This window comes from Papaver somniferum, chromosome 1 (genome assembly GCF_003573695.1).
Source record: "Papaver somniferum cultivar HN1 chromosome 1, ASM357369v1, whole genome shotgun sequence".
Classification (NCBI taxonomy): Eukaryota; Viridiplantae; Streptophyta; class Magnoliopsida; order Ranunculales; family Papaveraceae; genus Papaver; species Papaver somniferum.
In genome coordinates, this window is record NC_039358.1 from 117,168,976 (window position 1) to 117,184,215 (window position 15,240).

At 36.1% G+C, this 15,240-nt stretch overlaps 1 protein-coding gene across 1 annotated transcript; it reads left to right on the top strand.

Annotated features, from left to right (window-relative positions):
* The first annotated feature begins 6,047 nt into the window (after window positions 1–6,047).
* On the top strand, window positions 6,048–7,049 carry LOC113349631 (mitogen-activated protein kinase kinase kinase 17-like). Its single transcript, XM_026593632.1, has one exon. The coding sequence runs from the start codon at window positions 6,048–6,050 to the stop codon at window positions 7,047–7,049; it is 1,002 nt and encodes a 333-aa protein (XP_026449417.1).
* The last annotated feature ends 8,191 nt before the right edge of the window (window positions 7,050–15,240 follow it).

The window sequence follows — 15,240 nt, forward strand, 5'->3', positions numbered from 1 at the left end:
GTTTTTGGTAGAACTATTCACAAAGGCCTGACTTTTGTATTGGTATAACTTTTATTAGTAAAACCAATCTTAAGTAATCACCTTGGTATGATCGGATTATGTCTGCCTTGGGGAAAGGGAACCGATCCTTGTAAGGGAAAGGGGAACCGATCCTAGTATGGGAAAGGGGGAACCGATCCTTGTAATGGGTGCAATACATCAAGGGGAACCGATCCTTGTATGGGGTGCAGCAAGGTTTACAGCAGAAAGGGGAACCGATCCTGTGAACATGTGCGACACATATAAGTTAGATACCATATATATATGGGGAACCGATCCTAGTACCTAGTCAAACGAATCTTTTGGGAAGCTAGTGTGACTATGCGTAGTACTCACATGGAGGTAAAACCGAAACTTGTTTTGGTAGAACCGTAAACCCATGATTGTGATTGAATGTTGGTTTGATCAATCACATAGTTCTTGAAAGTCAGATGAACCAATTCTAAGCTTGTTTGGAAGTATGGCAAATCGGTTTCAAGGTTGTAAGTGTGAATGAGAACTTACAAAGTTAAGATGTCGACAAACTTTGAACACGTGCTGAGAATGTTTATTTCTATAATTGTTCAAAGATATTCCTTAACGGCTAAGGGAAGAGAATCCCAGGATCGAAACACAAATAAGTTAAGAATCTTTTAATTAAGGTTATTAATTTCATTTGTATGGAAATTACAGAATTAGTAATGTGCATTTATTAATTATATTTTCCAAGAGATTTCGATTGTTATTTTTGGACAGAGCATTTCCAGGAATTATGAAAACCGAATCTGTGCATTTATGAATATCTTGAGAATATTTTCGGTTTTGGAAATTCCTTGGTGTCCAAACTTCCTTGTCTATAAATATACGAAGTTTGCCTTTCTAGCAAACTAATCCTTCGTAACAACAAACTTCTTCTTTTGTCTTCGTTACTGGTGTAGACGCCTATCGGAGAGGAGAGTAATCTAATTAGGTGAAATCTCTTACGACCGCTCGTTTTAAAGTCTTCTTTGGGATTGAGAAGCTCTAGCGTGACCCGTTGGTGGGAAACTAGATGATTGCGGTTTATCTTTGTTTTCGATTGATTTATTTGACTAACAGTGGTTGAAATCTGATTGCACCTAGTTTGTTTATTCTTGAGAATCTTCTCTTCTGAATAAGATTCACTCAAACTAGTTCAGAGTTTCGACAGGGATCTTTAGACTGTTGTTAGTTCTAAAGACGATCTTGTGATAATCCATTGTTAACAGACTCCGTTCTGTGCGTGATTGATCACAAGAGATTCAAGTGATTGTGTGCAGGTTTTTATTGAAGATTTAAGAAGATTTGAAGACAAAGAAGATATTGAAGATCTGACTTGAGTTTTATAATCTTTTGTGTGCATAATACTTGTTTCGATAATAGAGGATCTAATTAATAATCGGTTTATCCTTGTGGTAGATTGGATTGATTAATTGAGTAGATCGGCATCAACACGGTTCTTCGGATTAAAGGTGTTGTTGGCTTAATCTTAAACGATTACCTTAAGGTGATTGAACATAAGATAGATCTAGACCCGACAAAGGAGTTTATGTTAAGATAAACGGAAGAGCCTTTGTCCGACTCATATCACTTGGTTGAATAAAGTTGATACCAAACAGATTTCGTGTTCCTTTACTGTTTGGAATACGAACCAAATGGACTGTTCCAAGTACGTGACTTATTCATAGGTCGGAGGCGTGGGAATACAGACGGAAATAAGTGAACTATAGGGTTAGTTACTTGGTCTCAACTATACGAAGTTAGGTGTAATTTTGTGTAGCGGCTTAATCCTGAGAGTATTCAATTTTGGACTAGGTCCCGGGGTTTTTCTGCATTTGCGGTTTCCTGGTTAACAAAATCTTGCTGTGTCATTTACTTTTATTTTCCGCATTATAATTGTTTTATTATAATTAAAGTAAATTACACAAACGTTAATTCCTATTTATTTGATAAGCAATCCTATTGTGTTTGGTTAAGTCCGAACCTTTGTATCAAGTAAACATACTTCGTTGTTGTATTGTCTCGACTCGTATCCATAGACAATCACACGAAGTGTGAACCGATTAGTTGTATTGTCTCGACTCAGTCCATAGACAATCACTTTCGTAGAAAGGACTTATAGGTAGGAAAAGTTTTAGCTTGAGGTATATTTGGGTACCCTCGCCTTTTCACTTTGGAGAGATCAATTTTGAGAGCTAAAAACCCCTTTTTTTTCTTTGAAGTTTTCATTGAGTGGATCAATTCATGGGCTATGATAATATTGTCCGTAATTTGTCTTCCTGGAAGAAAGGCTGACTGGTTTGGGGAAATCAACCTATTTAAGATGGGTTTTAGTCTGTTCGCCAAGATTTTTGAGATGAGTTTATAGATAGTATTGCTGAGGCTAATAGGTCTAAAGTCCGCGGGGGTTTGAGGAGTCGTGATTTTTGGTATGAGAGTAATGTAGGAGTGGTTAAAGTCCTTTTCCAAAATCCCAGACCTAAAGAATTCTTGCATAAAATTTATTATATCTGGACCCAAGGTGTCCCAATTAGCTTTGAAGAAACCTGGTTGGAAACCATCTGGGCCTGGAACACCCCAAAGATTCATGTTGGCTAAAGTTGACCAAATTTCCTCTTTAGAAGGAATTTGTGTTAAACCTATATTTTCCAAGTGTGTAACACAAGGTTTTATAATATCAACTAAGTCCAAATTGTAGTTCTTCATATGAGAAGTTCCTATTTGAGAGAAATGATTGATTATGAGGGAGTTGATTTGGTCTCGGTCAGAAATCCAGAGCCCCGATGGTTCTCTGAGCGAATGAATTGCATTGATTTTCTTCCTATTTGAAGCAGTGGCATGAAAAAATTCAGTATTTTGATCGTATTCTTTGAAGAATTTATCTCTTGAGAATTGATGATAGTAGTCGTTTTTGATTTCGTACCATTTTCCTAGTTCAGCTTGGAGACTTCAGAAACCGTTTAGACGTATTAGGTTGAAGCTCAGTATTTATAGCTCCTTCCCCATCAGGGACATCTTCGCTGCTTCTAGGTACATCGATTTTTGATGTTCCTCCGTACATATTATACCTTCGTCAATCGCGGATCTTCCCCAGTCAGACTATACCACTTAAGCTCATTCCACGTTATATCTATTGCAATTAATTAATGTTGAGTGGACGCCTCACCTGTCTCTAACTTGCTGACAACATCCAGGATCTACCTAGCAATGCCAGCACCGCCTTTAGTAATCATGTTTAACTTCACCGTAATATTGAATTGACCAAGCAGTCATTCCCAACTCTCATATTTATGTGAAGAAAGTGTTGTTGGTGTTTGTATATTTCATTTCGGAAATAGTCCAGTATACCTAGTCCATTTGCCTATCAATCAACTGTCGGTATAAGATGCAAACTGGTTGCTGCTGGCTACCTGATGGTGTTGTTGATGCTTCAACCACAGGCTTTGGGCTGCCATGAGTTAAAGCATCAATGAAGAGCAGGGAGGAAATCTATCAATTACATTAAATCTCGATAGTAATTAGCTATGCCTATAACCACTAACTACTAGTACTAAGTAATAATCATGTGTGGGCGTACCTAAAAATAGGTCCATACGTAGTCCTTACATTCATTTCATTCAAATTGTCCATCCAATCAAAATTCATTCCACTTGATATGATCACTCCAGACGTCATTCATTCTTATAGTTAGAATTGCTCGTGATTGCTGCTCAACCAATTCCATCTAATGCCAATATGCACAAACAGCACATATCATAAAAACAGAACCAATGAATCTAGCTAGCTACAATAAAACCAATAGAAGTACATATAATTGTGCGTTGTTTGGACTCCTCAGATTCATTTCACCTTATCAACTATCCAAATCTTTGTAAACAGTTAAAAATCGTTAGAAAGCTGAGCTATTTTCACCCATTTTTTTAGCAGCCAATGAGGAAAAAAAAACAGAAATATATTTTTGATCCTTCATAAATGAAACGGCTGCATTTAAAAGAAGAGACTTTTTGATGACCTCATGAAGAATGGGTAGTGAACAACTAATTGAATAACAATACTTTTCCCACCTAAATTTGAAATCATATATATATCAACGCATTGGGAATTGACTCACTTCATCCACTTGAAAGGATGTTGTTATTCAAAGAATCAAAAAGAAGATATACTCCTCCTACATCGCAATGCATGACCTCTCACATTTATCAAATAAAATAAAATCTCGTCACACTTGCATGTCAAGATCAACAAGTCTCTCTCTGTATCACTAAAAGATGGCGGTTGTCCATCAAATTGGGGTGAGATCTCTTTGCATGGATGGGTCAAGAGGATTAATCACCTCACATCACCACATGTGGTAACCATGATTTACTAGAAAATGAATATCTGAAACATATGTCATTGTTTCAGATAAACGATTATCACATTACATGCATTGTACTATAATCTCTAACAAGCTTTCAACCACTGGTCACCAATGGTGGTGGGAGCCAGAATTTTAAGCAAAGGAAAAAAAATAAAAAATGCTTGATTTTGTTTACATGGTGGTGTCTAATCACTGCCTTTTTAAAGCAGCTGAAAAGCTAAATGAAAAATGAATGCTTGTTAGTTGCAGCCGGAACCCTAAAATCATTGCTAGTTTCTCTGGTAAATCAGTCGATTTTTCCAGCACAAACGTAAGAAAAATTGTAAAATCCTGGTAAGAACTCCCATAGTGTAAAACCATAAAATAAGAATCATCAAGATTCAAGACCCTCCCTGCAACTCATACACAGCACATGATACACGTTCCCTCTAGACAATATTGTACTCTCAGCTGGTTCAAGCTCATCAAACTTGTCGATGCAGAACGTGGGTTTGTATGTACGCAATCCCTAAAATGAAGGGTCAAATAGCGCGTTGTGCATGTCCAAAGATTTAGTTTAGATTAGCACAAAATAAAATACTCCACTAGTCACGTGACTTTTTCTTTTATCATCCTTTACGTTTTCACACGTATCTGCTGTTCTTGGTCTCACAAGTACAACCCACACGGTCGTCATCAAAATAGAACACCTCTCCCCCAGCGGGAAGTACACCTAAGAGTCGAGTCCGAAAAAGTCAGATTTATCTTCAAACTCAATGATCCTTCTAAGAAAAAATGGCTTTTTTGGAAATTCCAGGTGGCATCACTAAAAAAGATTATTTTGATGTGGAAGATAAACGTTCAAAAGATTTTCCACTTCCCTTCGATATAAGTCATTTCTCGACCGACATTTGCTACAGGAACACCCGAAACAAGGCTTAAAATCTTTCCTAGTAGTCAGCACCAATGAACTTAATAATTGGTTGAATTTTAGATTTCTCGGAAACTCTGCCGCGGCATCATGAGAAGTTAAAATTGGAGCCTCCTTGGCCGTTCTGTTTATCTTTTGACTATCGCACGTATGAACGATCACACTATATTTGACTGAAAGAATAGCAAAAATTCAAAGTCGAGTCGGACTTTTTAAAAACTGAAACCTCTTAGTACAATATTACGCTTGACTTGAGCCAGAGATGGTGCCAAACTAAAGCAGAAAATAACAACAATCACAGCACTAGTCAAGTGAAGTTAGCTAAGTGAGAAATCTGTATTAAATTTCCCAACTAGTCATAAATATTACAATTATGGTTTATCTGAACAGCCGCGGAAAGTAAGTGGAAAGATACTCGAAGTCGAAACCCACCTTCTACAACTATTCATGCACCAAGCTCCAGGCTGCGTTAATGACACTGGCTTTTTAGTAAATTTAACCGACCTTATTACCCACGTTTTTCTCTAAAGATTTTTTCTTTACATTCACACACACGTGCCTCAATTAACCTAACAACTTTCTTCACAAATCACTAGAAACAAATTCCTACTGATTTCATTGAACTACAATTGTATAAATACTTTCTAACTCTTCGAACCAAAGAACCAAGTCAAAATCTAAACACAAACAGAAACAGAAACAGAGCAAAAACGGAGCAACAAAACAGAGAAAGCAGTACTAATGGAGTGGATTAAAGGAGAAATGATCGGTAAAGGAAGTTTTGGAACAGTAAACATGGCAACCCCAAGAAAAAACTTGAATGAATTTCCATCAGTAATGGCAGTAAAATCGTCAATGGTTTCTCAATCTTCAATGTTGGAAAAAGAGAAAGAGATTCTAACTCAATTAAATGGCTGCCCACAAATTCTTCAGTGTTTTGGTGATGATGTTACAGTTGAAAATGGTGTTCAAATGTATAATATACTTCTTGAATTTGCTTCATTGGGGAATTTATCTCAGCTAATCAAATCTGGAAGTTCAATGGGAGAGTCTGAAATTAGAAATTACACAAGAATGATTACTCAGGGGATTGGTTATATTCATGAAATGGGTTTTGTTCATTCTGATATTAAACCACAAAATATCCTTCTTTGTTCTGGAGAAGGCCAAATTGATTTAAAGATTGCTGATTTTGGGTTAGCAAAAAGAAGTGGGAAAAGCTCTAACGGATTCATTGGTACTCCACTTTATATGTCACCGGAATCGGTTTTATGTAATGAAAATGAAACAGCTTCAGATATATGGGCACTTGGTTGTGTTGTAATGGAAATGATTACTGGAAAACCAGCTTGGAAATGTTCAGACTTGAGTAATTTATTATACAGAATCGGGTTTACTGAACAAGTGCCAGAAATTCCATCAGAAATATCAGAAGAAGGAAAAGATTTCTTAAGAAAATGTTTTATCAGAGATCCAACAAAGAGATGGACGGCTGAGATGTTATTGAGACATCCATTTCTTTCTAACGATTTTGATGCTCAAGTCAGTACTATTTCATTGAAGGAATTGAAGAGAACACATTCGTCTCCTAAAAGTACTTTTGATTTTCCTGAATCATGGAGCGATTCGATTGAAAAAGATGAGTCAAATTGCTCTACCTGTTTGAAAGATCGAATCGGTGAATTAGTGTTGGGGAAAGAACCAAATTGGTCAACTTCAGATAGCTGGATTGTTGTAAGATAGGAAAAAACTAGGAAACAGAGTCCTCTGTTTTCTTTGTTCGGAAGAGTTAGAAAAACTGTAAATACAACAGAAATTTACATTTATTTATTTTTTGGGCATTTTTCATTGCCTTGTAAATTAGTCCAATGTTCACAAATGATCCAATTGGACCCCCATTCTTTGTAGGCAGATTCATTTGTTATGTAAAGCAAGCAAAAATTTTGTTACAGAATTTCTAGAATTGATGAATTGAAAATTCTTGATATTGTTTCCAATTCGATTATATCCATTACCGCATAATGAGAAAATGATAGGATTTTTCGAGGAATATTCGTGGAAAGGCGGCTGATATTCTACTTGGAATCAGATATTCATCTTTTTGTTGTGATGTTTTGTTGACGTTTATCAAGTGATTAAGTGTACCGCTATACGCCGGTCAAAGTCACCTTTTCCTTGTTCGGCATGGCGCTGACAAATTCCGTCTCCGGATGTAAATTCCTAACAATTTCATCCTTACCGCCAAAAAGACAAAAGTTGCATTCAACAAGTTATAAAGCTTTCTATGACTTGGTCAAGTTGAAGTCTAGGCAATTGCACACTCCCCAACTCTCTTTGGGGACCGGATAAAGGCCTACTAGGGGTTATTTAATTCTACATGGATTTGTTAGTACTAAGCAAAAACCACCCTTCATTGGAGTTTGATTAAACACCAGAGATGTATCACGTCCCAAATAGTAAGCCTTTACCAGAGCAACTTAGTCATCCAAATTCAACCGGCAAAATGTTAGAATGGGAAGATATAATATTTGGAGAAATTATGATTAAACAGCAGCTAGATTCCCCTTCATTATAATTATATTCTTCCCGTATTCGGTTGATTCAATGTTTCGGAGCATATCATATGTTTTGAATGATTAATAACAATGATCACATGAACAGATTCTTGTGTACTGCATGAGATTTGGTATAAATAAAACAAAAATGATTGGTGTACGCAGCTATGTACCGTGTGACTGTGTGAGAGAGAAAAAAGTTGGTGGACCTCACCAATAACCCCGTTCCTTGCAAATCTCTTCAGGACTGTCCTACGAGCCGTTAGGTCATTTCACGGTGCAGATCACGGTATATAGTTGTGGTATGTGTATCATTGCTCTAAATAAAATGATAACAGTACTTTCAATCTTGTACGCATCGAAAATGTAAGAAGTTAAATACAATACATGTGTTTTAATGTCCTTGAACCAGTCTCAATATACCCATCTCAAAAGAAAAATAATACAAAGATGCAAACAAAACGAATGAACATGATTATGGTATGGATTCCAGATCTTGCCAATCTTTGTGTGTTATAGGCGGCTCCTGATCACATATCCCCTTATTGGGTGTGTGTGCCATTGCTGAACAAACCTAACGGAACATAAATCACACAAAACCAAAACCAAAGTTTTTTTTTTTTGTTTTGTGGCATGGAACCATTGCTGAACCAGAGCTAGAACCAAACCTATGTCTCTCAAAATAACTTTACGATTGAATCAAAAATAATTCACTCTCATAAAAGAATCATATTAAAGTATAATTTAATATGTCTGCTTGTATACACTTGGTTTCCGGATTGCTCTTCAATAGTGGTTTTTTTATCTATATTATCAAATAATCAGCTAAGTTCAGCAAATCTAAATTTTGTAGGATATCGATCGTATACAAGTTTTAATATATGCGTTAATATGGTTGATGATTCAAATCTGTGAAAGCCTTTGGGAAAATTTAAAGTTTCCAGTACACTGACCGCATACAAGTTTTAATATATAATTGTAGATGGTGACTTTTGGATCGAGGGTTAAACGATCATTAAGACCCATAGGTAAAACCGTCATTTCATATTTCAGGGTAAAGTCGCCATTCCGTCAAAACGTCCAACATAATCGAGGTACTCAAACCTATGAGTACAATCAGCTATCAGGCTATGCAGAGAAGTGTGTGAACTCAAACACAGTTTTAGTCAAGTTAAAGCCCAAAACTACAGCCAGGACAAGGTTCAAGATAAAGTTTGACTTCTAAATGAAGAGAAGCTAGCTCGAAGCTGAAAAAGCCTAGTTAGGCCCGAAAAGCCTATTTTAATGTATTCTGGCCATTAAATATGCAAATCTGATGATTTTATAGAGGATCAAAAAACAACTCAAATAAAAATAAATTACATAATAATGAAAATTACGAAATACCGCAAGAGAAAGAAAGACATAATTAGCTCAAATTTGGTTGTGTATTACAACTTCTGCTTTTGGAAGTAGAAGTCAGAACCAAATACATTTTGCTTCAACAAAAAGTTAACTTTTGTACTTCCATAAGTCATTATGAAATTGTATGCCCAAACTAAGTTCTGACTTTTTAAATTCTAAACGTCCAAAAGCAACTTCTCTATTGGTATCAGAACTGGTTATTAAGCATCAATGATTGATTCATTATCTTCAAGTTACGAATACCTAGAACATTCTGAAATTCTATACCCAACTCCAATAAAATAAACAATGATGTAGATGAGCAAGATATAACCTATTTGGAGACTAAAAACCCGAGTGTCGTAATTTATCTCAAGACTGGTTTATTTTGATGGAAAACAGCCCAACGATCAAGACATGTAATGTTGCATGGTTTTTAGAATTTACCCAAGTTCCATCATTTAGGGCTCTGAATAGTCGTTTTTGCCGTTTTAGGAAACTTTCGTTTTGCTAATAACTTCTTCGCTAGGAGTCTGTTTAAGTTACCGTTTGTGGCACGTACTTTGTTTTCATAAATACTTTCATTATTTAGGAAAATCTAAAATTTGCAACAAAAATAAAATGCAAATTTCATAGTTTGAGTTTGTTTTGGGTTGTTTTCATCCTCTCTTGTCGAACAAGTTAGTTTTTTTTTTCCCCAAGTCTATTTAAGAGTTATAGTTATTAATTTTGGACAGTTGATTGACAAATATAATTCATTTTTATTGAACTTTTTCGAGTTTAATTCTGATTTTTATTTATAATTGGGAAACCAAGGTCTAAATAATTATCTTTGTTCATAGTCGTTTTTCCTAGCAATAGGTTTGGGATCACCTTGAGTATCAAGGAATATCTTTGACAATCAATGATAAGAATTATGTACATGTTCAAATTATGTCGCAATCTGGAACTTTCCTATCTAGCAAAACTTAATTCCAAACTTGAAAAAGCGGGGGTCTAACAACCTCACCCAATATTTCGTTTAGGCAATCTGTATGGACAAACTCCAATATAATTCCAAGAGAATCAACTAGACAGTCAGACTCAATCAATGGAAATGTATCCAAGAGTTGTATCTCAATTTCTCAAATCAATATGCAATCGAGCAGATAGAAATCTGTGAGCCGGATTAATATGAGAAATAACTTGGATGGTACCAAAGACCAATATCCAAGCATCAATCAATTTATATCAACAACCAAAGGTTGGATTATCTAATTGATTGAACTACGCACAACCTGTGATATTTCAATCATATAAACAAATATAATGCGGAAAAGAAATAACACAGACACCAGAAATTTTGTTAACGAGGAAACCGCAAATGCAGAAAAACCCCGGGACCTAGTCTAGATTTGAACACCACACTGTATTAAGCCGCTACAGACACTAGCCTACTCCAAGTTAACTTCAGACTGGAATGTAGTTGAGCTCTAATCAATCTCTCACTGATCAAGGTACAGTTGCGTTCCTTACGCCCCCGAATCCCAGCGGGACTCTGTGCACTTGATTCCCTTAGCTGATCTCACCCACAACTAATAGTTGCTATGACCTAAAGTCGAAGACTTGATAAACCAATTTGTCTCCCACATAAATACCTATGAGTTTTGTTCCGTCTTTTGATAAATCAAGGTGAACAGGAACCAATTGATACACCGGTCTTATATTCCCGAAGAACAGCCTAATAATATCAATCACCTCACAATAATCTTAATTGTATGGTAGCGAAATAAGATATTGTGGAATCACAAACGATGAGACGAAGATGTTGGTGACTACTTTTTATCTTGTCTATCGGAGATTAAATCTCGAGCAAATCATAGAGAAGATAGTACTCTATACGATAGAAAACAACAAGATCAGAACACGTAACTAAAGAAAAAATAGTTGGGTCTGGCTTCACAATCCCAATGAAGTCTTCAAGTCGTTAACCTACAGGGTTTTGGAAAAATATAAGGTTAAAGGAGAATCGACTCTAGTCGCAACTAGTATCACACAGGAGGTGTGGGGATTAGGTTTCCCAGTTGCTAGAGTTCTCCCTTATATAGTCTTCAAATCAGGGTTTGCAATCAATGCTACCTTGGTAACAAAGCATTCAATATTCATTGTTAGATGAAAACCTGATTAGACTCAAGCTAATATCTTTCAACTGTTAGATCGAACTTAGCTTGTTACACACAAATGAAAAGTGACTTCATTTAGATATGAGTAACCGTACCTAAACGTGTGCACCTTGTTGGTTCAACAATATTTAACCGAAGTTAGCCATATGAACACTTTCATAACAACCTTATTCATCTTAACCATAACTAGTTCAAATGACTCAAATGAAACTAGTTCTAGAGTTGTTCAATTGTTTATATTCTCATAGAAATATACAAGACACAATTGAAGAAAAATCGGTTTTGATTCACTCGAATCAATTCATGAACATTATAGCCACGGATTGCAAAAGATTGCATTCCTTAATATATAAATATATTAGTTCATGAACAAACCTGAAGAAGCAGGGGTACAACAACGACACCCAATATTTAGATTAGCAATCTGTATGGACTAACTCCAATATACTTTCAAGAGAATCAACTAGACTCAATCTTAATAAAGTATATCAAAGAGATATCTCTCTTTCTCGATTCAATTCTTACTCAAGTAAATAGAAATCTGCGAGTCTAATTGAATACAAGAGAAATCACTTGAACGGTACCAACAACCAATGTTCAAGGATCAATCAATTTCAATCAACAACCAAATGTTGGATTTCCCAATTGACTGATTCAAACGCACAACCTGTGATATTTCAATTATATAGCAAAATATAATGCGGAAAAGAAATAACACAGATACCATAAGTTTTGTTAACGAGGAAACCGCAAATGCAGAAAACCCCCAGGACCTAGTACAGATTGAACACACACTGTATTAAACCACTATAGACACTAGCCTACTACAAACTAACTTCGGTCTAGACTGTATTTGAACCTAAATCAATCTCATACTGATCCAAAGTACAGTTGCGCTCCTTACGTCTCTGATCCCAGTAGCGTACTACGCACTTGATTCCCTTATCTGATCTCACCCACAACTAAGAGTTGCTACGACACAAAGTCGAATACTTTAATAAACAAATCTGTATCACACAGAAAAGTCTACGGTAATAGATAAATCTATCTCCCACATAAATACCTAAGAGTTTTGTTCCGTATTTTGATAAATCAAGGTGAACATGAACCAATTGATAACCCGGACTTATATTTCCGAAGAACAGCCTAGTATTATCAATCACCTCACAAAAATCTTAATCGACGCGGTGAAAGAAGATATTGTGGAATCACAAACGATGAGACGAAGATGTTTGTGGTTACTTTTATATCTTTCATATCGGAGATATCAATCTCAAGACAATTGTTACGATTGTACTCAATACGATAGAAACAGCAAGATCAGATCACACAACTACAAGAAAGTAGTATCGGTCTGGATTCACAATCCCAATGAAGTCTTCGAGTCGTTAACCTACAGGGTCTCGGTAGAAACCTAAGGTTAAAGGAGAATCGAATCTAGCTTATACAACTAGTATCACACAGGAGGTGTTGGGATTAGGTTTCCTAGTTGCTAGAGTTCTCCTTTATATAGTCTTCAAATCAGGGTTTTCAATCAATGCTACCTTGTAACAAAGCATTCAATATTCCGCGTTAGATGAAAACCTGATTAGATTCAAGTTAATATCTTTCAACCGTTAGATCGAAAACTTAGCTTGTTAAACACAAATGAAATGCACGTTTTAGGTTTGTGTAACCGTACCCAAACGTGTACATTCGTTGGTTCAACAGTAGTTAACCAAAAGGTTAGCCATATGATCACTTCCATATCAACCATATTCTTCTTTACCATAACTAGTTCAAATGACTCAAATGAACTAGTTGGAGAGTTGTTCAATTGCTTATATCTTATAGAAGTATACAAGACACAATCAAAGGAAAAACGATTTGATTCACTCGAATCGATTCATGAACTTTATAGCCACGGTTTGCAAACTTGCATTCCTTAGTTAATATAAGTATAAGTTCACGAATAATCGTTTTTAGAAAATAACCAACCTAAGTACGCGGACTAGGTACACGGACTTAAGTATCCGGAATAAGTTTGTAAATAGTTCACAAACTCCAACAGATTTTCTCGGGAAGAGAACCTCCCACAGTACGCGAACTGGGTACGCAGACTGGGTTCGCGGACTTTGTTCAGGTTTTCCTGAGCAGCAAAGTACGCATACTTTGGTTCAAGGAATAAAGACTTATACATGTATGTGTTTCCACACAATGCTTATATACAACAATGGTTATACAATCTAAACTCTCATTTCAATCATTGAAACATTCTTAGAAGACGTTATATAATTGTTATTCACAAACCATTTTTCGTCAAAGCCATTTTCAAGTGATTGAAACATAATATGATTTTGGTCACTAGGTAAAGATGAACTTGGCCAAAGCGAAATCTTACTAACACATATTTCGAGAAATAGATAAGCGAGATAAACTCGGCTCGAAATAGCAAATGTGTATAACCAAAGTCTATATAGCAAAACGACTTTTGTCTCAAGATAGGAGATAGAGTATATAGACTTTTGAGTGATAGATAAGTTCAAGTCTCCACATACCTTTTAGTCGATGAAGTTCCACCAGTTCCTTGAGTAGTTCTTCGTCTTGTATGATGATCGCCATGAAGTCTTGAGCTCAACTACACTTTATATCCTAGTCCGAGACTTCGCTATAGTAGACTAGAAATCAAGACTTATAGTTTTGATCACTAACATTGACAAATATGCTTGATATAGCGACGCATGCGAGTTCGACCGAGCAGTGCTCTAACAAAACCGATTTTAGTTAATAACATATTCAAGTATGCAAACGGGTACGCATACCTAAGTGGCCGGACTAAGTTTGGGTTCGCCAGTATGCGAACGGGTACGCATACCTCCAAACTCAGTTGAATTTCTGTACATGAACTATACGCCAGTACGTATACGGGTATGCATACTAAGTTCCCGGACTTTCATTAACCAACCGGTATGCATACGGGTATGCATACTATGGTTCCCGGACTTGGAATAACATGCAACAGTTTAGCATACAAGTATACATACTGTGATATATCCAATCATGGTTAATTGACCTAAACTACCATTTCAATCATTGAAACATTCCTAGAAGACGACAATAGCTGTCTCACACAAACTATTAGCTTCAAAGCAATTTTCACATGATCGAATGATCAATACGAAACATTTCGAGTCTACATCAAATGATTGTCTCACACAAATCATGTAAGATGTTACCAGGCGATTTTCACATGATCATCTTTTGACTTTCGTCAAGAATATAAGATGAATTTGGTTAAAACGAAATCTTACCAACACATATTTCGAGAAATATGTAAGCGAGTTAAACTCAGCTCGAAATATCAAATGTGTATAATCGAAGTCTATATAGCTATACAACTTTTGTCTCAAATAGGAGATAGAGTAGATATACTTTTGAGTGATAGATGAGTTCAAGTCTCCACATACATTTTGTTGATGAAGTTCCACAAGCTACCATTAGTAGTTCTTCTTCTTCAATCGATGAACGTCGTGAAGTCTAATGCTCAACTATAATTACTATCCTAATTCGAGACTTAGCTATAAGTAGACTAGAAATCAAGACTTATAGTTTTGGCAACTAAACTTGACAAACAAGCTTGATCTAGCAACACTTTCGAGTTCGATCGAGCAGTGCTCTTACAGAACTCACACAAAACCTTAAAGTAATATGTGGATATTGAAAATCGGTTTTTCTCTTGGGACCGATTCTATCATGACTCCCAACCAATGAAGTCAAAATCGTTCTCCAAGGTCGATTACTCGTCGAGTAATCTCTACAGGATATATGACCGAGGCGATTGCCGATTCCAAGTAA